The sequence below is a fragment of the Pelobates fuscus genome, chromosome 8 (genome assembly GCF_036172605.1).
Source record: "Pelobates fuscus isolate aPelFus1 chromosome 8, aPelFus1.pri, whole genome shotgun sequence".
NCBI classification, from domain to species: Eukaryota; Metazoa; Chordata; class Amphibia; order Anura; family Pelobatidae; genus Pelobates; species Pelobates fuscus.
Genome location: NC_086324.1, coordinates 22217581 through 22243202, shown reverse-complemented (window position 1 = coordinate 22243202; position 25622 = coordinate 22217581). Strand labels below are relative to the sequence as shown.

Sequence of the window (25622 nt, the reverse complement as noted above, 5' to 3'; positions counted from 1 at the left end):
TCAGGCTCTTGGTGCTCCAACTCTTGGAACCTCGAAACATCCACTAATTGAGTATGCAAAAGATGGTGGGCAATACAATATGCCAAATATGGAATTTTAATGTGGAAAAACACCACTAGTTTCTGAGGTAACCATCATGCTGCTAATGACAAACTCTTGATCCCTGTGATGTTTCTCAGTTTCCAGAGAAGGATGAGGAATGCTCACATCTACTGCACCAGAACATCTTTTTTAAACCGTCCCATCCACATTTCCTACGATTGTACAGACTGGATAATGGAGGCGATGAAGACTTTTCAATCTTCCATTCCAAGGATTATGGATAATAATTCTGTAGAAAATGAAAAAATGGTATTCAGAGAGTAGTTTTTGTTATTTAAATAATATACTAAAGCTATAATTCATTAAATACAATTTAAAACAAGTGACAAACTTGCCTTTGAGTATCCATCCAAAGAATTTAGATCTTTTTAAATTAAACCAAAATGTATCTGCAACACTAGCTCTTTGCAGTTGATGTTCTATTTGTTAGAATTATCTGTATACTGTTTCATTCTTTAGTTTTTTTTTTTTTTTTCAACACTGCTATTCTGGGTCCTAAGTTAATTGAGTGCGGATATGGACATCTGCTACAAAAAGACAGTAACTTCACCAGCCAGCTGTCTTTGTTAAGACAAAATATACCAGGTTGTGTATTCATGTATTTTGGCAAACCTTAGTTCTGTAAACAAGACAAACAGATTGAAATGTAATTTATTATAGAAATAGTGAATAATGTACACCATGAAATTTTCAATTAGCACATTTGCTTTTATACATTTTAAGCAGCCTTCCAGCAGAGACACACGTTGCTATTGCAGGACAAGTGCGTTCGTTGAAAGACAGCTATACAAAGAAATTTTTTAAAATAATGCAAATGCGTTCAGATAAAATATGACACTTTAAACTTGCATAGAAATAAATATTGTCTCTTTTTCAACATTTTCTAAAATCATTTTATTAATCTTTCAAAGATGGATATTCATATGGAAAAATATATTTGGATTTCAGTATCTGCACGCTTTGAGTTCCGAGTTAGTTGAGTTGAGTTCGTTAATTTAATAAAGTTACATATAATAAAAATAGCACATCCTCAGCACTCTCAACAATCAATGTTGACATTGGTATTGTGGAAGTCTTGTTTCCACATTACCAGTGTGGGAGAGATGTGGCTGCTTTAGCGGTGCAGGAGAGATGGGGCTGCTTTTTCTATGGCTCACTCCATAGATAACATGTAAATTGTTATGTGTATATGTACCTGTGTGTCTATGTGTGTATATCTGTGTGTATGTGTACCTGTGTGTCTGTATATCTGGGTGTATGTGTACCTGTGTACCTGTGTTTCAATGTGTATGTGTACCTGTGTGTCTTTGCTCCTGTGTATCTGTGTGTTTCGGAGTGAGTGTGCATATCTGTGCAAGTGGCAGTGCATATATATCAGCATTCCAATAACACTGCACACAAATACATCCCTGTCACTCTCTGCACAATGTCACCTCTCACACACTGGCATTCTCTACAAAACTCACATTAACTCCCCCTATTCTGTCATACTCACCTCCTATGGCTCTTCTACACTCACCCTATCACATTACCATTCACTAATCTTGTCACCTAACCTTTCTAGCACTCTCACACTCACCCCCAACCCTGTCACACTCATCTTCCATCACTCTGTCACATTCACCCCCTTTCACACTGCCGCACTCACCCTATCACAGGTTAATATTGCAATGCTCTGCATGGCACGCAGGCCATTCTTGAAAAGTTGCAGTGAGAAGCAGCTGGAAAGAAAAGATGGTACTGACTGGGCCCCTTCTCAACGCATGCTATGTTGCACAGCTTCCTCTCATCTCATCCATTTCATCCTGACTCTTAACTAGGTACCTCCTTGCACTATACACACTGTCACTTCTCACTTCACTCTACCACCTTGCACTATACTCACTGACACCTTGCACTATGTACACTTCCACTTTACATACTGCTACTTTACACTATACACACCACCACTTTATACCGTACACACTGCCACCTTCCACTGTACACACCGCCACTTTACGCTATATATACTGCTACTTTGCACACTTCAACCTTGCACTATCCACACTGCCACTGTACACACTGCATCCACTACATAAACACACACTCTGCATTCATTACACAAACACACACTGCATCCACTACACAAACATACACTCTGCATTCACTATACTTACAAAGCATCCACTTTACACTATATACACTACACGCAAACACTACACACACTGCATAAATTACACAGACACTGCACACACGGCATCCATTACACAAACATACAATCTGCATTCACCATATAAACACTCTACATTTATTAGACACACGTACACCTCATTCACTATACACACCCTCCTGCATCCCACTACACACACACACACACTACAGGAGGGAGCGGAGTCAAGGGTGACAAAATGAGGCTTTGCCTAGGGTGGCAAAAATTCTTGCACCAGCCCTGCCCAGGAGAGTAGGGATACTTGGCGGATATACTCAGCTTGAGCAGAGGAGCTCCGTCACAATAATGTAATTATAAAATTGGCCGTTGGTACAACAAAATTTCCAATATTGAGTGTTCCATCTAATGTACCTGATTTGATTATTCGATTATGAAATTACTAGTGCCCAAAAAGAGAAGTACTTTTTTTCCAGTTTATTATTACATAGTTCCCATTGTCTGTCCTAGGGACATTGGAGACATTTATTTTTTGTCCTCCTCTGAACTCTATAATACTTTGCTCACTATGAATCAAGCAGTCAGTATGACTCTGAGTATGTTGAATACGTAGACACAGCTATATGTTGCTAAGTACCTCATTCAAATAAGATGCTAATTAATCTTTTAATCTTAAAGCTGTGAATAAACAACTTGTTGTTGCTAAGGGAACTTATAAAAAGGGGTCTGAAATCTAAAAATAAAACACAATGTGCTAATTTGTTGCTAATATGCTACTGTATTCAAAGTGTAATTTATTTTTAATAATATATAAATGAATTAAAACACTGCAAAAAGATACAAAACACAGATCAGATTAAAACATGATTCATTACAAAGGTCTTAGAAGACAAAACATTGCCATCTGTTATTGTGATTCACAATGTTACTATTTTAAAGCAATTCCGGTGAGTTTGGCATAATATAAACCTTTTACATTGAAAGAAAAATGTCACAAAATGGGATAACCAGCCCTCCCCAAAAATAATAATTCTATTTTCTCATAAAAAAAACAATATTATAATAGCAGTGCATGTTAATAAGTAATGAAGGACATTATACAGCACACTTTTCCATCTAGACACTCACTTATAAATATCCGGATAATGGCTTGACATTTGACACAATTTTCTGTTAGACGGACATTTCAAATGACATTCTACAGGTGTTTATATATAGTGAATTTTTCCTTCTGTAAACATTTCCACAGTTCCAACCTGTGCGTCCACTGAATTCCGCTGCACAGATGGGACTTGCATTACAAAAGCCGCACAGTGCAACCAGATGATTGATTGCTCGGATGCGTCTGATGAAAAGACCTGCAGTAAGAAATGCACTTGTAAATCTAACTATACAGGTTGTCTTGGAATATTACTATGTACATTTGATGACTCTATTGAGTAATCCCCCGTACCCCCCCCCCCCCCCCCAAGACAAAGTTATTGTTTTTTATGAATGTTTTAAATATACGCATATGTGTTACGGTTTGCGGGTATATTACAACTTTCTAAATGGACACAACGTTACCAGGTAAGTTATTGTGTTATGATTGAACAAAGATCGTGATGACTGATTGTATTAGTGCCTGTTTAACCTTTTCATGGAAAGAGGTTTGAGCAATAAACTTAAAGGGTTAATCAAAATTGCAAATGTTAAAAATGTTTTGCTATAAAATGCTATGTAATTACAGCCAAAATTTTACTTTATTTCAATAGTGTTAGTTCAACATTGTTATAGTGGAACTATCACTTCCTCATTCCCTAAACAGTATTGAAGGAATTTATTGAGTGTAAAATGTAGCAGGGCTTAAGAAGAAGTTAAAAAGCATACTAAATTTTATTGCAATTCTGTGTTCTGGGCAATTTCGGGTGCATTCGTGTGTGCCTGGGCACCTATAAGGAAATGCCATATAAGTGCTGGCATGCTTAGGAATTAGCTCAGGTCACTAATGCCATATGAGTGCACTGAAGGGGTTAATCTATTTTACATGTCATAGCCAGCGTCCATGGCAGACATTGTAAATTTAAAAAAATAAAGCCCTTGCGATTTTTTAAAATAAATAACACAGCCCATAGATAACTTTAGTTATGTATTTTTTTGAGCATAAGCATTTGTGTATTTATTTGTGTATGAGTGTGTGAATGCATGTATCAGTGTGCGTCAGTGGGTGCCACCTAGTGGATGTAAGAAATGGATAGTGGACACATGCTTGTTTATTGTTTGTCCAATGCTCCGTATAGTTACCATGAATGGGAATTTTAGGACTAAGGTCTCTCTAGATCAGGGGTGCCCAACCCAGTCCTCAAGTACCCTCTACCAGTCCAGGATTTATGGATTGCCCTGCTGTGTCTAAAGTATTTTTTTTCTTTCTAAAAACATCTTAGACACAACTGGGTAATCCCTAAATCCTGGAATGGGGTACTTGAGGACTGGGTTGGGAACCACTGGTCTAGATCATTTAAGCCATAAATACCTTATAATCCTATTGTTTCCAATAGCCCATGAATCCATGGACCAATTTTAGGTCCTCTGTTCTGCCATCCAAAGTATTTCCCATGCTGCCTTAAGAAAGATATTAAGAATGCATGTATCCCCATCACTGGACTAATACATCAACATCACTGGACTAATACGGCTACAATCTCTACTTGAACGATATATATAGAAAGAGAGAGAGAGATAGATATACTGAACGTATACTAATACTAACCATGTGAAATGTATTTTTCATAGTAAAGCTTATTTTTAGTGCTTTATTTGATCACAGATGGTTTCAAAGCCTAATCGTTCTTTTTTACTATGATATATTACAATTACAGCCGTCTTAAATCTTCATTTTAAAATTAGGTTTCCATATACCATTTGTCCACTTAATACTGTTTAAACCACTTTAAAACATGTTCCCATCCAATGTTTCTTTAGAGCTTGATTTAATGATCGTTTGTGATATAACACTCTGTGTTTCAATTACCCTCCAGACAACACTGATTGCACTCATTACTACAAACTTGGCGTCAAAAGTGCTGGATTTATAAGATGCAATTCTACTTCCCTATGCATTTTGCCAGAATGGATATGCGATGGTGCAAATGACTGTGGGGACTATACAGATGAATTAAAATGCCCAGGTAATTTCTGAATGTTGTTGTATTGATACAGCCAGTTGGCTGTGGTTTTATCTAATACGGTACGGAAAAAAAAACACTGCTGCATTTAGAAAGATACGCCATTGACAGACTTTCTCTAATACAAACATCTTTTCAAACACAGACTCTAAAGCTGTGCTAATCGGTTTACCTGCGTCTGGACTATTTGTTTTCAGCCTTTAGGGATTTGGTAGAATTAACATGCTTAAAATAAATATCTTGGAAACATTGCCGCATTATGCTAGACTAAAACTAGTTAGTATTGACAGTATCCATTTAAATAAACTCAGCAGTGTCATTTTTATCATTGCTGTATGGATAGGACATGTATTTAGAATAGGTAATGGGCTTATATGACACATAACAGAAATTCATTTTAATCCGAATGGCTAGCAAATGTTTGGACTACAGAGATAATCAGAAATTCATATTTTAATGCTATTGCTCCTGTCTTTGGTCATTACGGAATTGTGTGCACATTTCAAATCTAGCATTACACATAATCTGCTCTAGTGTATGACACCCTAAAGATAGCACATGGACATTTAAAGATCAGGATCATTACACATTGAGCAGTCTTTCCCAATAAAAAGAAACATCCACCAAATGGGGCTGCAAAGAATGTTATATAAGGAAAAATGCATAATAAAAAATAGATTAAAGGACTACTATAGGCACCCAGACCACTTCAGCTTAATTAAGTGGCCTGGGTGCCAGGTCCAGCTAGATTTAACCCTTTTTTTTTTAAAAAAACATAGCAGTTTCAGAGAAACTGCTATGTTTATTATAGTGTTAATCCAGCCTCTAGTGGCTGTCTCATTGACAGCCACTAGAGGCGCTTCCACGCTTCTCACTGTGTTGTTCACAGTGAGAAGATGCCAGCGTCCATAGGAAAGCATTGTGAATGCTTTCCTATGGACTGGCTGAATGCGCGCCTGGCTCTTGCCGCACATGTGCATTCAGCCGGTGCCGGAAGAAGAGGGAGGAGAGGAGGAGGAGAGTTCCCCACCAGGCGCTGGAGAAAGCGGTAAGTTTAACCCCTTCCTCCCCCCAAAGCCTGGTGGGAGGGGGTCCCTGAGGGTGGGGCCACCCTCAGGGCACTAGAGTGCCAGGAAAACAAGTATGTTTTCCTGGCACTATAGTGGTCCTTTAAAGATGTAGCCATTGTTTTAGTATTGCTGAAAGCTGGAAATATAACTTTGTTTTATTTTAGATGCCCCTTGTGGTGTTATGTGTATTTACGATTAAAACAGATATTATAATAATAATAATAATAATAGTACAGAAAACGATGCATTTATTAATCACATTTTCAAAACAATAGCCGATTTTGTGACACTTGTGAATCCCAAGGGTTATTTACTAAACTGAATATCTGAAACGAACTCAAACTAAATTTTAAAATCTTTTTTTCGACAGTCAGAGCAGGGAAATATGGGAAGGAAGACTGTTATATCAATGGAAGCAACACAGAGTTTAATGCAAGTTGCTGTTACCATTTTCAAAGTATTGTGTTTTGGCAATACATGATTTCCCTGTATTTATTCTATGAGGATATTAACCTTAAATACAGATTGTATTTTTACATTCTGTTGCCACTTTTTATTATTAAGTGCAAAGAATGCCATCAAAAATATCTCAAAGCACCAGGGCACCTGACCATTTGCATTTATATCTTTTTATCACACTTGTAGTGAGAAACATGGTTTTATCATTCTGTGCTGATAACTCTGACTATGTATAAAATATTGCAGGGAAAGGGATCAGCTATACTATGTAAAATTACATTGACTTTATAGTGTGTTTCTCTTAGCGGCAATCAATGCACAAAATACCAATTTACCCCTACATTTAGCTGTAAATAATGTGTTTAAAACAGATGTTATGCTAACATAAAAGGTTTTTGGTAGTGTATGAGTTAACAATAAAAAAAAAAAAGTACCACTTATCTCATTTAAAAAACTTAAAACGTGAATAATATTTTTGGTTTGAAACAAAAACAGAATTCTATATTGAAGACAATGTGATTAACAGACAATGAAATCTGCTCAATGATGTCCTTTGTGATCTCATTAAACAATAAAACCCATGAAATATTGTCATTCTTAGATACTATTTTAGCAAAGTGTGTAATTGGAAGGCCAGTGATCAAGGTCAGTACACATAATGGAGAGAATAGTATTGTTATTTTAGGCAATCCGTGTTATGGAGTTATGTCATTTAAATTTCTATTTTTTCAATAGCACAAACTAAGAACCAATGTGAAGGAAACTATTTTGGGTGTCGTAGTGGGAGATGTATTTTAAACAGTTGGGTTTGTGATGGACAAAAAGACTGTGAAGATGGAACAGATGAATCACACTGTGGTAAGTGTGAAGAGGTGCACATAATTATACAAATTTATAATCTTCCCTTCTGTGCCAGTCATTACGTTGCCACCATTCTGCACTGACTGAGTGATATCACCAATGATGGTCATCTCAGCCAATCCAATGCTTTTACATAAGGAAATATTGGGGGACTAGAGCGCATGCATAACAATGTGCCAGTCAGGATCCCCTCATAGCGATGCATTGGATCAATGCATTGTTATGGGGGGCATTAAGCACCTTCATGCTAAGCATTGTCGGTCTTGCAAAAAATGGCAGTACCATGCCAGGAAGAGCATCTTGCAGCAGTGCACGTAAGTACAGGTGTCCCTAATAAGCAATGAAAAGGCTGTGTACACAGAAAAGGCAGTGTATGCATTGCACGCACTACAGGAACTGACTCTTTGTCGCAGAGCCACTACATTAAGGTCTAGTGTTTTTGGGGTTTAGAGTCCTTTTAATATAAAAAATCAACAAAGTCAACGAATATTGTTCTAGTGGTAAAGAGACACAGTAAATTTGTATATAGCAAAATGACAGGTGTTATCATTTTTGCCTTATATTATGAATGTTATGAATTATTTTTGTATTATACTGCCACGTATTCATCCCTATAACTTGTCAACAGGAGTTTAGAAGTCAACGAGCAAGCAAGTCCATTTGGTGTTGTTACTTTCTTTACTATGTCAGGCTTTACATTTCCAGACAGAATGAGCATTTCCCATTATTACATTACTCAATTGTGCTGAGTCTATTAGTTATGTATCCAGAAGTCTACTGTGAGTGAAATCCCCTAGCAGGGAATTAAGGAAACAATGAATTTAAGAATTTTGTAGAAAATATAACATTAAATTGTCATTTGTTGAACTAGTTCAAAGCTGCTGATATAAGACGGTACGACGTAGATGTGGTTATTAGTATTTGTTCTCTCAGGGAGGCTGCTGTGTGTGTCACTTAGTGACTTGCCCTGCATGTCACTTATTCTAAAATTGCACAACTCCTTTCAACACATTTATGCATAAACACTAGAATGTACTTATTTATTTAATCCTTTACTGAGCAAACTTATAATAAGATATTTTGACAGATTAAGTTGAAAAAAAACTGAATCGCTTATTGATAGTCTAAGCAGAATAACTGTTCGTAGTGTGAGATAATCAGGAATGTGACTACTTTGGTTCATTCATCAATCTCACTTTTTTATAGGCATCTAGTTCCTTTTCTGTTTTGTTGTTTTCGGTGTTCCTGAAAGAGATGGCACATCGTTTCACTTGTTCCAGTTGACTTTGAGGCTTTTCTAGTATTAATAATGAGTGTTACCTAATAAACCATTATTATTTTATATCACTTACAACACGTCTACGGCAACTTATCTACGAGAACATTTTTTTTATTCTAATTTAGACGTTATACAAAAATATGCAAGGTTATTCACTGAAGTCTTAATAGCCCAGTATCATATGGCGCAAAACCTTTTAGTCCTGAACATGGTCATTCACACTGCAAAATTGAGACTGTCAATACTGACCTGATCCTAACACACAAATCTAGGTTAAAGATAAAGTATGAATGTGTACCAGTCTTTAGAGTGGCCGGTTTAGCTCCTATAATACTTAAATGCTTAGAATATTAGTCAGAATGTCTGCAAGAAGAGACAGAATAAACGTAAACAGGCCGAGATCAAGTATGGCAGATGTACACAGAAACGAGAAACAAAAGATCAGGATAACAGAGCAAGGATAGTCAGGCAAGCCAAAGTAAACTAAAACAGGTAATTACAAACTACAATCCACTCTCGGAAAAAAGAAACCATGACAGAGCAATAAAACAAGGACAACCAGGAAGTATATATACACTATACTGGGTTGTGATTGGTTACAGAGGGCCATAATTTCACAAGTGTGTACATATAATCAAAAAGCGCCACATGGGAGGACTGAGTGTGCATCAGAACACAGAAGAGACATCACTTCTGTAATCACAGACAGGCATCATGACATACCGTAGACATTGTTAAAACTACTTAACAATGTCCAGATTTTGCAGAGTTAACAAAGATTTATTTCTTTTGTGGTGCAGTTTTATTTTTTCAACAGATTTTTTGCAGTTTTTTTTATAGTAGGAATTAATTGGATTTATTTGGCCTTTTTTGGGCAGAAGAAGAAAAGATTTAAGAAGAAAGAAGCCATCTCATGTTAGCATAAATCATTTTTTTTCACAGGTATTAGATTATTTAGACCTCCCAAAATTTGGAGTGGGGGGGACAAAAATACCCCCATTCTTTTAATAATCAGTGGGAAGAAGACACTAGAATGTTCCCCCATTTTGTTTACTTAAAAGACCCCACCCACTTGCCATGGGTGAGGACATGGCCAGTGGCACAGTGGTAAGTGATCTGTCCACCCCCTACTATTTAATTTAGGTTAGTTTGACTTTCGATTTGATCATGATGGTGGTAAAGCATAGCACAGCTTGGTTTAAAATGATAGGGTTAGATAATCCTACAGACTTTAAGCTTCTTTGAGCAGTGTGCTCTTCAACCTATCGTTCCTGTAAGTTTTCTTGTAATTGTCCTATTTATAGTTAAATCCCCCCTCTTATATTGTAAAGCGCTGTGGAATCTGTTGGTGCTATATAAATGGTGATAATAATTATAATAGGTTTAGAATGAACTCTAGGGTCAAAATTGGCTTTATTACCACAAAAGTATCCAGACTCTTGTCATAGTCATGCACACAGGGTTAAATTGTTATGTTTCTCTGCATACACCTAGTTTCAGCAAAAATGTTCAGTTAGTATTAGTATTATTTTTTTTTTATTCTTTATTTTTGCGTGCAATAAAGTAACAGTGATGCATTCTTGGCCACAACGGCACATAATCAACATATCAACATTGAAAACTTATATGGCTTACAGATCACAGCACAATTTTATAATGTGAGGTGAACTCGATCTAGGAGAAGGCCTATGTAGGTTACGTTAATGCCCTTAATGAGGGTGAAGTGTTCACGATGTTGCCCTCTATGTGTCTGCCCTGTAGGGCATCCCCCTTGCCTTTATTCGAGGGATTCGTACTCTGAGTGGTCCGCAGTGTGTCGGCAGGGGGGGGTAGGGGTGTCATAGTGTAATGCGGGTTAAGTGATGGCGCTGCTGGGTGGTCTGCTGCAGCCCTGTGTGGTTATTCTTGGTGTGTTCATGGAGGTTTGTCCCTTCTAGGTGTGTTAGACACTAGGCGCTGCGGTTTATACGGTAGCAGCATTGTTGGGTCTCCATGTGTGGGCATTACAGAGAGCACAAAGGAAACGAAACATTAGAGAAACATTAAAAAACATTAAAGTAGAGATAAACTTAGAAAAAACAATGTAAGAACCGCTAAAAGAAGTTAGTAGTCCTCCTGAGTGTTTAGTCTCTGATTGTATGAGATGGTCCATCTGTGTGAATGGTGGAATGGAAATATAAGAAAAGTCCCTGTTGGGTGACTTGTCGGAGGTACCTCAGGTGGGGGATCCACCTGGGGAGGCCCTGGCGGGGTTCCGTGGGGTAAAGTCCCGGATAGTGTCTGGGTTCAGGTGTGCCATACTCCGTCTGGGCGCCGGTGCTTCTTGAAAGATACCTGTTGCTCGTAGATGGGTTTCCAGCTCCAGCTTGTCTTGCGCCTTGTACATGTTCCCATTGAGAGTGAATGATACCGCACGAGGAGTGCCCCATTTATACGGGATGTCTTTAGCACGAAGAAGATGCAAGAGGGGTTGCAGGTCTTTTCGCCAGGCAATTGTAGTCCTGGTCAGATCTGGGAACGCCGTCAACGTTGTCCCTTCAAACTTAAGAGGGGTTTTGCCCCGCAGTGCAGCCGCGAGCGTGGTCTTATCAGCCAGAGATTGGAACCGCAGTATGAGGTCTGCCGTTGCCGCTGTTGGAGCTCGGGGTGATTTCGGCAGCCGAAACATGCCGTCGATTTTCATAGCTTTCACCCTCTTCGGCGGTAGCAGTGCTTCGAGTAGGCGCCTAATGTAGTGAGGTAAGTCATCCAGGCCTACAGACTCCGGTATCCCCCTCAGCTTCAGATTGCACCGCCTTCTTTGGTCCTCCATGGTGTCAAGCCTGTTGTTAGTGGCGGTTTGCCATTTGACTAGGCCTGTGGTTGTCTGTTCGAGTGCCTGTAGCCTCGCGTCCTGGGAGCTTGAGCTGGCCTCCAACTGGATAATTTTCTCCGTGGCGCCTTCGACGGCCTTCCTATAGTGGGCCATATCGGCCGCCAAGTCTTTACGGAGTTCCGCCAGCATAATTTTAATTTGCTCTGCGGTGACCGGGTCTCCGGATTTTGGGGGTACATGTCTGGCATCTGGAGGTGGCCTGTAGGATGCCCCTTCCAGGATGTCGGAGGTGAAATCCCCCGATGAGTATGATGAAAGGTCGTCGTGCTGCGCCATTTTGGGCCACGCGGTCTGTTGCGAGAGCCGAAGCATCTCACCAATATCCCTCCCGTGGGGGCTTTTTTCGGCTTTTGCTTTTTTTGGTTTTCCTGCCCATGTTCTATTAGCCCGTGTTAGGGTGGTGCGTGGGAAGGTTTTAGGCTCAATTTCCACCATATATTCTCGATTTTCTGTAAATCAGAGACGGAGCTCCGAGAAGATGCGTCCGCTCTGTTGCTCAGTTGGCTCCGCCCCTAAATTAGTATTTTTTATGTAAGGTTTTTTTGTCAAACTACTCAATTTTGACCCTAACTGGAGTATTGAATTCAAATGCACAAAGCAACATAGTCAATACAGTGAGTCGTAGAGGTATATTTTGTGATTATTTCTATTACAACCCCATGCTCCTAAACAGTTTGTGCTATTATGCAGATGCACACTTTTTGCATACATCACTGCACGCATTATCAGCTTACCTTTTAAAAGTACTACACAGAAGAAAAAAAGAAGAGTAAGAACTGATTAATTTTGTTAATACTTCCTTAATATGTTTTGAAATGTTTTAGCTTTTTTTCAGGATTACAAAGTGAAATATTTGTGTGGTCTATCACTACAGAGCAAAATCCATTTTTTATTTATTTTTTACTAAATAGGCATTTTCATACCATTGTTTTTTTTCCTTTGCAAATTTGCATTGTTTCCCCATCTATTTTTTTCTTGATATGTTTCATCATCTATAATCATTATTCCGCATATGGATTTTATCAAAACATGTTCATCTTCTTAATTTGCCCACTGTTCCATCTAACGACTGACTAGTAAATGGGTCTCTACATCTGTCATATGATAACAAACTACATGTGATTTTGTTTCTGATCGGACCTATCTACAATAATATTTATTTATTTATAAAATATTTTACCAGGAAAGATATATTGAGATTTCTCTTGTTTTCAAGTATGTCCTGGGTATAGTATTATTTGTTCAAATCAAGGTCTTTCAAAATTAAATTGCTAACATTTTCCAAACTAAACAATATACAAGAAATCTAATATATAAAATAAAATGCATTATTGAAGTTATTATATGACTATTTGTTGGACACTCAAGAAAACCAGGAAAGTTTAACATTTAGAGACACTAAGATCTGTGTCCAGTGAAATAAAAATAAAAATTCTAAAGTTGAACAGAGTTAAAACGAAAGTTCCCATATTATACATGTACTGTATTTAAGGACAAGTTCCTTCAGAGAATGAAATCCAGGATTCTTAAAACATTTATCCTTGACAATGTATAAAAGGTAATGATGTAATGACATATCCTACTGCAGTTTCTAAAGAATGGAAATGCTACATGGAGATTGAATGTTAGATCTGCATTTCATTTTTTTTAGATACCTCATGTTCCTGGAGTCAGTTTGCATGCACCAAAAATAAGTGCATATCAAAACAGTGGCTGTGTGATGGCGAAGATGATTGTGGAGACGGCTCAGATGAAAGTGATGAAATATGCAGTAAGTATGTTTTTTAATCATGTTGAAAATAAAAAGTCTCCCCTTAAAACAGAAATAATGCAAATTGGTAGAAATATCTAATTTCTAATGAAAATTTTAAATATTTATCTTGTAAAAATAAGTTTGTCCATTAGTTGGCTGCTGGCCATAGTTGAGTTTAGATATCTGATTGACAGTCCTCAATATTAGGCTACACTTACTGCATCATAAATGTGGATTTTTAGAACACAAGAGGGAAGTGCTTAAATATATTGCTGAGTTCTGGACAAGACATTAGTCATTGTCGGCATTGCAATAGCAATTACCTTTAAGTCAACGCCAGAACATATAGATCGAGTGCATATGAATACTCGATCAAACACTGTTACATTGCACACAACATATTGGAAAGCAAAGGTTTATATATCATAATTACACCATAAAGAGTAAGCATTTGTGTAAAGAGCAATCAACATTCACGTCCATCAAACATGACTCGACAAAATGTTGGTCAAAATGTGCCGAATTGCTATGCAAATTTGTCCATTAGTTGGCTGCTGGCCATAGTTGAATTACGATATCTGTTTGACAGTCCTCAATATTAGGCTACACTTACTGCATCATAAATGTGGATTTTTAGAACACAAGAGGGAAGTGCTCAAATATATTGCTGAGTTCTGGACAAGACATTAGTCATTGTCGGCATTGCAATAGCAATTACCTTTAAGTCAACATCAGAACATATAGATCGAGTGCATATGAGTACTCAATCAAACACTGTTACATTGCGCACAACATATTGGAAAGCAAAGGGTTATATATCATAATTACACCATAAAGAGTAGGTATTTGTGTAAAGAGCAATTAACATTCCCGTCCATCAAACATTGCTCGATAAAATGTTGGTCAGAATGTGCCGAATTGCTGTGCAACATTCTTTTAAAAGCTTATCTTACTGTCTATGAAAAGACAGTGTAGAGCATTTAATTTATGTTAATTTGTCCTCTTATACCCTCATGTATTCTCTAACCATAAAAACTGGTTTAACTATTGATTAATTAGATACTGGTTGTTTAAATCACCAAAACTAAAAATACAATTCCCTAATTCTAGAACTAGACATAAGGATGGTGTTTGAATCATTAGTATTACAAATTAAAAGTTTCCAAAATGATAGGAGATCCACCTGAGTTCCTTAACAAATGTAGAAAATCTTGTCCAAGAAACAGCCATAGTCAATTAAAATTCATGTCCGAGCTTCAGAAAGTTTTGTAACTGCTTCACAAATACTAATCAATACTGATATGGAACAACAAACTTACATCACATCTAAACATAATATAATAATCTTTCTATTTACACTTTTCTAGAATACCTAAATATCCTGATGGCTTCTTGATAAGCTTTATTTGATTTCTCCAAGAGTTATTATAACAAATCATCAGGGCTCAAAATCTTCACTATCAACAAGCCATTGGCAAGTGAAAATTTAGCTGGGTATAAATTCACCTCTGGTCAGTGTGCCATGGAGTCTTCAGACTTGCAGTGGCAAACGACTTTCATACTTATTTAGAAGTGTGGGACTTGACATGTTGGCCCTCATTATAATACAACAAGGAAGATGAAAGAGATTCCATGCCTAGAAAGCATTGGTGGCCAATATAAACCACCCCACAAAAGTGTAAATACAGTACATTTCAGATTATGGTTTTATCATAAGAGACTGATCTAGATGCCATTCCACCCCTCAAAAGTCCACACTGCCCTAGAGAGCGCTGAATTGAGCTATCAACCAAGACACAATGTGAAAAATACATGTAGATAACACTCAACTAATGAAAGGTAAAGTTAAACAAGTTGATTGGTCTTCTCAAATTTTAGGTTCTGTGACCTGTGCTGCTGAGATGTTTAGCTGTCCAGGTTCCCATGCCTGCGTTCCACCACACTGGCTTTGTGATGGAGAAAGAGATTGCCCAAATGGAAGTGATGAACTTTCAACTGCAGGCTGTGGTAAGCTTAATTTTACTTGCTGTGTTTCTAAGAATAAATAGAAATCAAATCTGCATACATTGATTTTTTTTTCCATTCACCATCGTACATAACCCAGCACAGTTATGATCTCCATCTCTGCTTGACAAAGACACAAAAGAGTTGAAAGGTTGCTGTGTTATATATCATGATATCGGAAAAAAAAAAGCAAAAAACATTTTTTATGGAATATGTGATAGATAAGATTGGTAATTCGACTAACTAACAGACAGACTAATAGACACCATTTGTATGTTTGTATACATAACATCCAGATCACATCTAGTTTGTAAAATGTTAAACTATTCTCTTACAAAATACTGTGAAGAAAAAAGCAGAACACCAATAAGTCGCTACTGTGATTATAGGAAACAAAAGTAATAATGAATAACGTCAAAACAAGTGATCAGTACATAATTAGGTGATCTGTAATGCATGCGCTGTCTTATCTGAAAGAATTAAAAAGGGATAGAAGAATAATTAAAAATTAGTTGATTGTAAAATGCAAAACAGTTTGAATACGCATCTTTAAATAATGTTGAACCCAGAATTCTTACTTTTTCTCCTGCTGGATTATGCCAGTCAATTTTGGGATTTTATAAAGAGAACATATAATATCATCTCCAGCAGCAGCATAAATCCATCCAAAGCATTTTTTATCTTCTAAGCATTGAGGCTCACATTGTCAAAATCCGTAATAAAAGATCAAAGCTGATAACTATACATGAAAAAATTCTGTGTGGCTCGTGCTATAAACATTAAAGCTTTTCACGATATCTCTACATTTTTTTTTCTTAAGACTGATGGTCTTGTTGGGATTCTTTGATAAGCAGAACCTGAATGTGCAATTCTTTAAAGAAGCAGATCTATCAGTTCAGACAACCATTAGGCTCAGGATGTCAATATGACACATGAGTCTCCGGTTTCCCAGCTGTAGTCATAATAAAATGCACAGGAAAAATATCAGACAGCACTCATAATGTCACTCCTAATGGAACAACAAACAATTACATTCAAAGGCACTGTTATGTTAAACTTTTTCATGTTTTTTTTTTACATTTTTGCTATCTAAAAGCTTTCTTTCTTTTTTTTTGGTAGAAATTATATTATTTGCTCATGCTGTCATCACTGCTACAATATATTCAATATAAACAGACATTACGAGCTACAATAATCAATTATATAATTAAAGGGTTACTCCAAGCAATATGACCACTTTTGATTTAAAGTGGTGATGGTGCTTGGAGTCCGTATTTTCAGCATTTCCCTTTAAAACCATCTCTGGCATTGGGGCATCACTAGTCACTAGATTATGTCAATACTGTGCATATTCCTATAGACAGGAATTGCATTGATTGGCTTAGAGCAGACTACTGACACTCAGCCAATGAATGGTGGCAGCATTGGCATCCGGCCTCTGAGGCTCCCCATGTGTGTCCCATTAAAGGGAAATATGTACAGTTTACTCCTGGTATTTTAACCACTACAGTGGGTTGCAGTGGTTATAGGGCTTGAAATAAACTTTTAACAGGATGGAGGAGAGAAATCTACATACACGTGGAGAGTTATCTTGACATAGTTTATTAGCAATATACACAAAACATTGGTACATACATAGTGTAAAAAAAAATAATGTTAATGATAGAGATGAATCTTCTTAAAGGGACACTATAGACACCAGAACAACTACAGCTTATTGCTTTTGTTCTGGTGAGTAGAATCATTCCATTCAGCCTTTTTGCAGCAAACACTTTCTTTACAGAGAAAATGCAATGTTTACATTAAAGCCTAGGGATAACTCCACTGGCCATTCCTCAGCTGGCCACTAGAGGTGCTTCTTGGGATGGTGCTGCACAGTGTGACTGGCATTCAGTGTCTCCACCCTCTGAATGCAGACACTGAACTTTCCTCTTAGATATGCATTGACTCAATGGATCTCTTTGAGGAGATGCTAATTGGCCAGGGCTGTGCTGGCTCTGCCCTGATCTGTCTCCTTGACAGTCTCAGTCAATCCTAAGGGAAAGCATTGTGATTGGCTCACAGACTCAATTCTGATGATATCAGGCAAGCAAGCAGTTCAGGGGCAGAGGCAGCAGCTAGAGACTTGAAAACAAATACGATTTTACTATATTTAGGGAGGCAAGGGAGGTCAGGTGGTCTAGATGGTAGTTTTAACAATATCGGGTCAGGAATACATGTTTGTGTCCTTGACCCTATAGTTGTCCCTTTAAATACACTGTAGCAAAGGATTGGCATATCCCCAGATCACTGTCACATGACATACTCCAAGTGGCTGCATTATAAACATACACTTCTGCATGCGGAAGTGGAGTGTCCGCCCTAATGAGCATAATAAGGAACATAATGGTCATGTACCATGCACTGGCAGTGCCATGCTGTGAAAATGTCTTGCAGTATTGATATGGAATTCCTCCAATATGTTTGCTTAGCAAAGTACCCTGTTTAAGAACAAAAATGATGCATTATATGGAAAAATTGTAACGTTAGTTTAAATTGAAAAAATTAAATCTGTAACTAATATGGCAAGGAAGTAAGTACATTTTGTGTTAATATATACAATGCTGTTTAATTTATGTTTTATCTTTTTTTGAGTCCAATATTTTAAATATTTTGATACAAAAAAGTTTTCTGGAAAATCACTGCTGAAACTATATATAAAAATTATCTAAACAAAATCAGAAAAACAAAAAAAGAAAATAATAGTTTTAACATGTTTATAGCCCTCCCCCATGACCTAAAGATTTTTGGTTGATCATTTTTTTAAATTTATTGTTTATAATTGTATTTGGAAAATGTAAAACTATTACATTTGTGTAAATAGTTAACTATAGTGATAAACAACAAGAGAGAGGATATACAGTTTAAACACTATCTAAATGTCATAATAATAATTTAAAATAAGTAGCAAATTGATTTATTTCTGCAAGAAGAGATGTTTGGTATTTAAGAGTTTTATTAACAATTTAAATAACTGTTAATCATGAAATGACAAAACCACATCAAAACTTGCAAAAAGAGAACTATATTATCTGAAGAAAAATGCATTCCTTAACCAAGGTATGTTCTAAGTCTGCCCTTCTGAACACCTCTTGACATATTACAATATACTGCAAAATGAGAAAAGGTCAATAGCATTTGTTCAGTTATTACTTCTATCAATGATATACAAGAGATGTCACCACCCAACTACAACTCAAAGTCTTTGAAATTCTTTTCATCACCTTTCTACTACTTTAATTGTCGCTGTAAAGTTCAAATATAAGATATTTTAGTTGAGATAATTTCTTCAAGTTTAGCTCGGATTCTTACAAAATAAATTACATTATATTAGAATTCTATTTTCTACCAATTCTTGCATGACATATGTTGTGTTATCTCAGCAAATCTATTTTGCCGTTCTCAAATTCTCTGCAAGAATGGAGTTTTTACAGTTTAGAGTCTTATTTTCCTCATTCAAAGTGCTTTACGTGCATTATATACATAGCATACTGATATATAAATATTTGTGAATTCCTTGTATTACTCACTGAATGGGGGAATTTTATATTTTATATTCCCTTCTATAAATATCTCTCTTTCTATCTCTTTAAATTGTATGCATGTAATATGCATAACAGCAATTAAATATGAAATGAAAGGGATATTCTTAGAGCACAAACAGACATCCTATTTAAATTGGCAGACTCAAGGAAGGTATATACAAAAAATACCCACTAACTCTAGCCCACAATGACACTCCAAGCACCATAACCACTGTAGCATAATGTAGTAGTACAGATACAAACCTTTGGTTTGATCCACTGGAACCTAATGAAACCTAATAAAAAAAAAAATTATTGCTCCTCTCCTCAGAGTTGCATTCTTTCTAGTCAATACAAGAGAGACAATAAGTTTCTCCTAAATCACTCAGTGAATGCTTGCACAATTCAATAGCCTGGATGGAAATGGGAAGTTGAAATGTCTTCACTCCTTCAAGATTCAAGGGAATGGCTTTTGGTGCCCCATAACGTAGAATAATATAGTTAGATATCTTTTATAGTTAGCTAATGAAGTGTGCATAAATTTCACAGCTTAATTTAGTCTAACTACATAGAGCATTATTAGATTAAAAGGGTTAAAATACAGTACTAATACATCCATACTTCTCATTGCTTTAAATATTTATGGACTTTAAGGCAGACAGAATTTTAAACTAATATATTCTAAAAAAGTAGTGTGGGGTTTAACATGTTTTATTCAATGCATTTTATCCATGCCACTATCGATTGATTTCTTATGAAATCCAGGAAATGTCATTGAAACACAGTTTTTTTCTTTTGAATGTGACAACTTTATTCTCCATTTTTTTTTATTTATTATTTTAGCAGAATGGCAATAGAGTCTCTAAGGGCTGATTTAAATCTAAGTTAACATATATTACTATCTAACTTACACTATGTTTACCTTTTCATCTTTTGCTTTTAATTGAATTAGTCAATTATTAGTCAAGATATTGTTTGGGTTGCAATGAACATTTTTCTGTTATCTGAGATCTAGAGAGCATAATCATGGGCAACATTGAATTAAACACTTTTTGTGCATTCTAGTCTTTTGCAGGACGTATAAAATCCAGTTGTATATTAAGGGGTGGGGGTGGGGGGTCTGACCTGGGTGTCACTCATTACGGCAGGTGTCAATGGTTAGGCCTGGCCTACCTTCAGGGTGGCACACAGCACATTCACAGGGTGACCGGAGGAGGGTCTCAGATGGGAAATGAGGCACATGGAGGGGCTAGGGGGGGAGGGTTATTGAGACACATGGAGGGTCTGATCGGGGATGAGACACATGGAGGGACTGAGGGGGAATGAGACACATGGAGGGGATGGTTGTGAATGAGACAAAAGGAGGGGCTGGGGCAATGGGACACATGGAGAGGAGGAATGAGACACGTAGAGGGGCTGTGGGAAATGAGACACATGGAGGGTACAAAGAAACACACTGAGGGGCACAAAGAAACACACAGAAGGGCTGGGGGACAAAGACACCGAGAGGGTTGGTGGGCATGAAGAGACTCACAAAGGGGGACAAATATGCACACAGAAGGGCTGGGGAGGACAAACAGGCACACATAAGGGCTGAAGGAAGAGAAAAATAGGGGAAGGTGAAAAAGAGACACAAAGAGGAGGGAAGGGGGAAAAGAGACACACAACGAGATTGGGGGAGAAACCAATGCACCAAGGGGCTGTGGGAAGTAAGAGGCCTGACATCCAGCCACAGCATGCTGCCACAGCAACCAGCTAGTCTGCTAGCCGACCACAGCATCCAGCCTTCCTGCTAGCTGGCGACAGATGTGTCCTGGTATATTTATTTTCAAATATTATTTTTTACACAGTCTGTCCCATATTCTTTACATTGATTGTAATTCTCTTAATTTATAAATATATTTTATGGTGTATAAATATATTAACAAATTATAAACAGAAGTGAATAAAAAAATATTCTAACAAGTAATGTATCATGCTAAAAAGATAGACAAGAAACATAATGTGGGTACAGTTTGAACTAACTGGAAGGCTTATCTTCAACACAATGAATCAATATGAAGTATGTGTTTATTTCAGTTTCTTCTTAACACACAAATATTCCTAAGGAAGGCATTTGAACTTACTACAACAAGTAGAGCATGTACTCTATTTAATCATTTTACAGGTGGCATACTTCTCAACGTTCTTAACTATTTTATTGTCAGATGATAAATGAGTAACAGTAATGATCTGGAACATCCAGCTAGTACTGACAACAAGATTAAAGCTTCTGAAACATAAATAAAAAGAATTGTCAAAATTATCATCAGATACAGGATTGCCACTACATATCGAAACCATCTACAGATATGTGATGGGTTGTATATTTAAGACTCAGCATGAATCAAATTGGAAAATTGCTTCTAGAGCAGGTATCTGTCTCTGGTCTCTCATGGATGTCTACAAGATATTACTTGTGTTGTACACCAGCGGGAGATCAGTATGATGTATTAGAAATATGACTTGAGAGGATGATAAATTCTTCGTGACTTCAGCGATAGAATAACTTAAATAACACAGGGAATAAAATTAAAAATTACAGATCTTTAACGGCTACGTTGTGAAGGATTAATCAAAAAAGATGGCCATACTAACAGAGAATTCCACTTAGTACAGTCACACTAAAAGCTTTCTGCCTCAAAGAAACCGAGCAATGATCCTTCTGACAGGAAAAGCTGAAATCTTTCTTATTTGAGAAAATTATATATATTTTAAGTGACTCAACTAGTCAAGCAACCTAAACCCAACTGACACTGTTATAAAAATGTTCTTCACCATTTCCTTCCTTACTGCACTGTATTTTTATAGTGAACAGCATTAGAGTTATCTACTAAAGTAAGAATTTTAAGATCATTTTGGATTTAAGGCCCAGTAGCCAAACTGAAAGCATAGCTGACTTAAAGAATTTGTCCACTCCCGTTATATTGACCTTAAGTTTGAAATGCACTTAGTATTCACTTGGAATACTCACTTTAGTGAATAAACCTGCATATGTTAAAATTACTAAAGGTGTTACAATGAATTTATTCATACGTACGTAGACGTTGTTTATGGAAATTATATATATTTAAATCAAATGTAGCACACTAACAGGAATAAAGGTATTTGCGAAATCATGGTTTACCTGAACTCTAAAGAGTTTGGAAACTGCAGGTAAATGGCTGTGAAAACTCATTAAAATGGAGACTCAAGGTTGGAAGTGTCACAGTTTTCTAATCTTTTATATAGATAATGAATCAAAATATGCGCTGATAGATAGAATTGATGAGCTGATAGGAGCTGCACTGTGATTGCTATCAGCTTCTTTGAAAATGTCATTCCATTTTTGATTGTGGACCGCAATGCTCCAGGCTCCATCACAGTAACCTTTACCCCTGAAGGCAGAGCTTCAGAAGTAAAAGGCCAGTATGACGGAGCATTTCCATCATGTGTCCTTAAGGGGTTAAAGAATGTAGGGGTTTTGTACAGCATGTGCACATTGTAGGCACAAACCTTACAAAAATTTGGACAGGCAGAGAAGGAGGTATAACTTCCTCATCTGATGTCAGATATCAAAGTAACATGGTTATAACTTTTTGCATCCCACCAATAATGTGTATATTCAGTCTGTTCTGGCCAGCCAGAAAAAAAAAAAAAAAAACCACCTTAAAAAGTGGTACATGAATAGATTTTTAAAGGAAGGTTAACTTCTTTTGAAATATATTTCAATAAAAAGGTGATTGCAATGGATGATATTTACTGCTCTATTATCAGTTACTCTTTGTATTGTATAGGGTCACAGGCAAATCCTCTCACATTGGAAAATAGCATGTTCATTTTTTCTTTACACATTTAACAGGAAACATTACATGCACTGAACATATATAGTGTATTAATAGTTGGAACATTTCAATGAGGAAATCATAAATCAGATTTGTGGTTGTGCTTTAATTTTATTTCTTCATATATTTTTCAGCTCATGTTACTACCTGTGATGAAAATACTTTTATGTGCAACAACAAAGTCTGCATTCCTAAGCAGTTTGTGTGTGATCACGATGACGACTGTGGGGATGGTTCCGATGAATCTTTGGAATGTGGCAAGTAATATTAGTATATAGTTTAAAAAAATTAATAATTTTCACGGTGCAAAAATAAGTATACAATTTAAATAAATGTGTATATATATATGTTTACATATAGATAGATAGAAATATATAGATATATATTAAAATAAGAAAGATACTAATGGCTCTGAATCAGAGGTCATAACATTGACCGATGAATAAGTGCCAAAGAGCCCTAAAATTACTCTCCCAGAATAGGGAATAACCCTCAAATATAATATAGAAAGATGAGAAATAGGACTAAAAAAGTCTGTAAATTGGAGAGTAATACAAAAAGAAAACAGGAAAGTCCCTACCTTTAATAATCCTAAGGGGAAACAAAGGGGAATAGGACAGGTAGAAAGAGGAGTGGTAGTGTGCCAACCAGAAATAAACACAAAAAAAATTAGTGGCTTTTTCACAGTGCCGAGGTACTTAGGGACAGTTTACTCTCTACAGGGGTTCCTGTCAAGGCATAAGTTCTGGGACTCTTTAGTGTCTCCCTATAGAGGCTTTTTTACCTCTGTATATTAGCTTTACTTTTTAGTTATCTCTACTACCTAGGATCCCTTTCTATGAGATTTGGATGTGGGGATTTTTTACCTCCAGTCGGGATACTTGTCAGATAACTCCTTTATTTTAGCAAGCATCTGATTTTTTTGTGTTTATTTCTGGTTGGTACACTACCACTCCTCTTTCTACCTGTCCTATTCCCCTTTGTTTCCCCTTAGGATTATTTAAGGTAGGGACTTTCCTATTTTCTTTTTATATATTAAAATAAATATACATGTAACTAATACATAAATGTACAAATATAATTTACAATGTACTCTGTAAATATTTGACTTACTATGTCACTCAGATGTAACCTATACAATTGCAATTCATGCTCTAGCATGTAGAATTAAGTAGAGATAGACGAGATTTCACATTTTCTCCTAATAGGAATAGTTTCACCTCTTTTATTGTGTATTTCCTCATTTTTCTGAAAACTTCCTTCTGGGGGAAAATGTAATAATAAGAAACAAAAATTATATAAAAAATTAATTTTAAAAATAGAAAAAAAAACAACAAAACAGAAAACATTTGGATATTCAATGTGTTCAATACCAAAGATTTTAGTGATTCTGCAGACTTGATTTTTGGGAGGTACAGGAGGCTAATGTTTCTGTGCAGTATACGGTTGTCATCAGTGATTGGTCCTTTCAAATGACAATCCATGATTGGTGTAAAAAAAGCTGTATTTTAAACAGCACTCAATTTCTAAGGGTGCCTGTTGTCTGTGTTCATTTGTATATTCAGCAAGGCATTCTGGGTTAATTAAAGAAATGCAATCTCTCATAGCTGTGATTAATAGAAACCGTTTAGTTTTACTTGCTTCCATTCTATGTAATAGTATGTATTTGATTCATCTTGTAACAGCTGAATTTCGGCAAGGTGACATTACATTTGTTAATTAACTGGATGTCATACCCGGATGCTTAGCATCCAAGGGTTTTATCTTGGCAAAACCAAATGTAACTTTTAACACTGACGTCATATCCAGATGCTTAATATCCCAAGTGCAATCGTAATAGTTTTGTGACACTTATGTACTCGTGTTTAAAGAATATATAGGAAAGTGAAATATTTTACTAGATTAGGAATTGCTTTGTTCTGACTGAATGCCATGTGATTTGCATTACCACATCCTTTGCACCGTGTAGAAAATAAACAAGAGGCTAAAGAAGATTTTGACTTGTTTAAGTGTTTTCCCGTAACAAAGCTGCATTCCACTGAAATACTTTTTCCAACATCTGCCTTGAAATTCGTAAATGATGTGCAAAAATATATTTGAATGTGTAAAAATCTTGAGAGAAAATTGAGAGATCAATTTCTGAACATAATCAGACCTGAGACCTGACACCAATATTGCTTGTAATAACATGTTCCATATTTTTGGAATATAAGACACACTGGAATATGGAGACATACCCATATAGTTTAACTAAACATGTAGAAGAAAAAACAACACTTGAATATCTTACATCTCTTAAGTGTAAATATCTCTCACCCCCTTTAATGTCTCAACCCCTTTAGTGTCCCTTCCCCCTTGCACCCCCTCTTGTGTCACTTGAACCTCCTTATGTTGCTTGTGTCACATGAACCCCTTGTGTTTCTTGTGTAACTTAGACCTCTATAGCCTCACCACCCAATTGTGCATCTGACCTCCTGTAGCAT

The 25622-nt window shown here is 36.5% G+C and overlaps 1 protein-coding gene across 1 annotated transcript in view; it reads left to right on the top strand.

Annotated features, from left to right (window-relative positions):
• The window catches only part of LRP1B (LDL receptor related protein 1B), a 1140323-nt gene that overhangs the window by 938138 nt on the left and 176563 nt on the right, over positions 1–25622 (top strand). Inside the window, exons 48-53 of the mRNA XM_063429375.1 lie at positions 3498–3611; positions 5266–5415; positions 7677–7799; positions 13608–13727; positions 15588–15716; positions 23274–23396. Of these exons, the coding sequence (XP_063285445.1) occupies positions 3498–3611; positions 5266–5415; positions 7677–7799; positions 13608–13727; positions 15588–15716; positions 23274–23396 (759 nt within the window). The remainder of the gene's footprint in view (positions 1–3497; positions 3612–5265; positions 5416–7676; positions 7800–13607; positions 13728–15587; positions 15717–23273; positions 23397–25622) is intronic.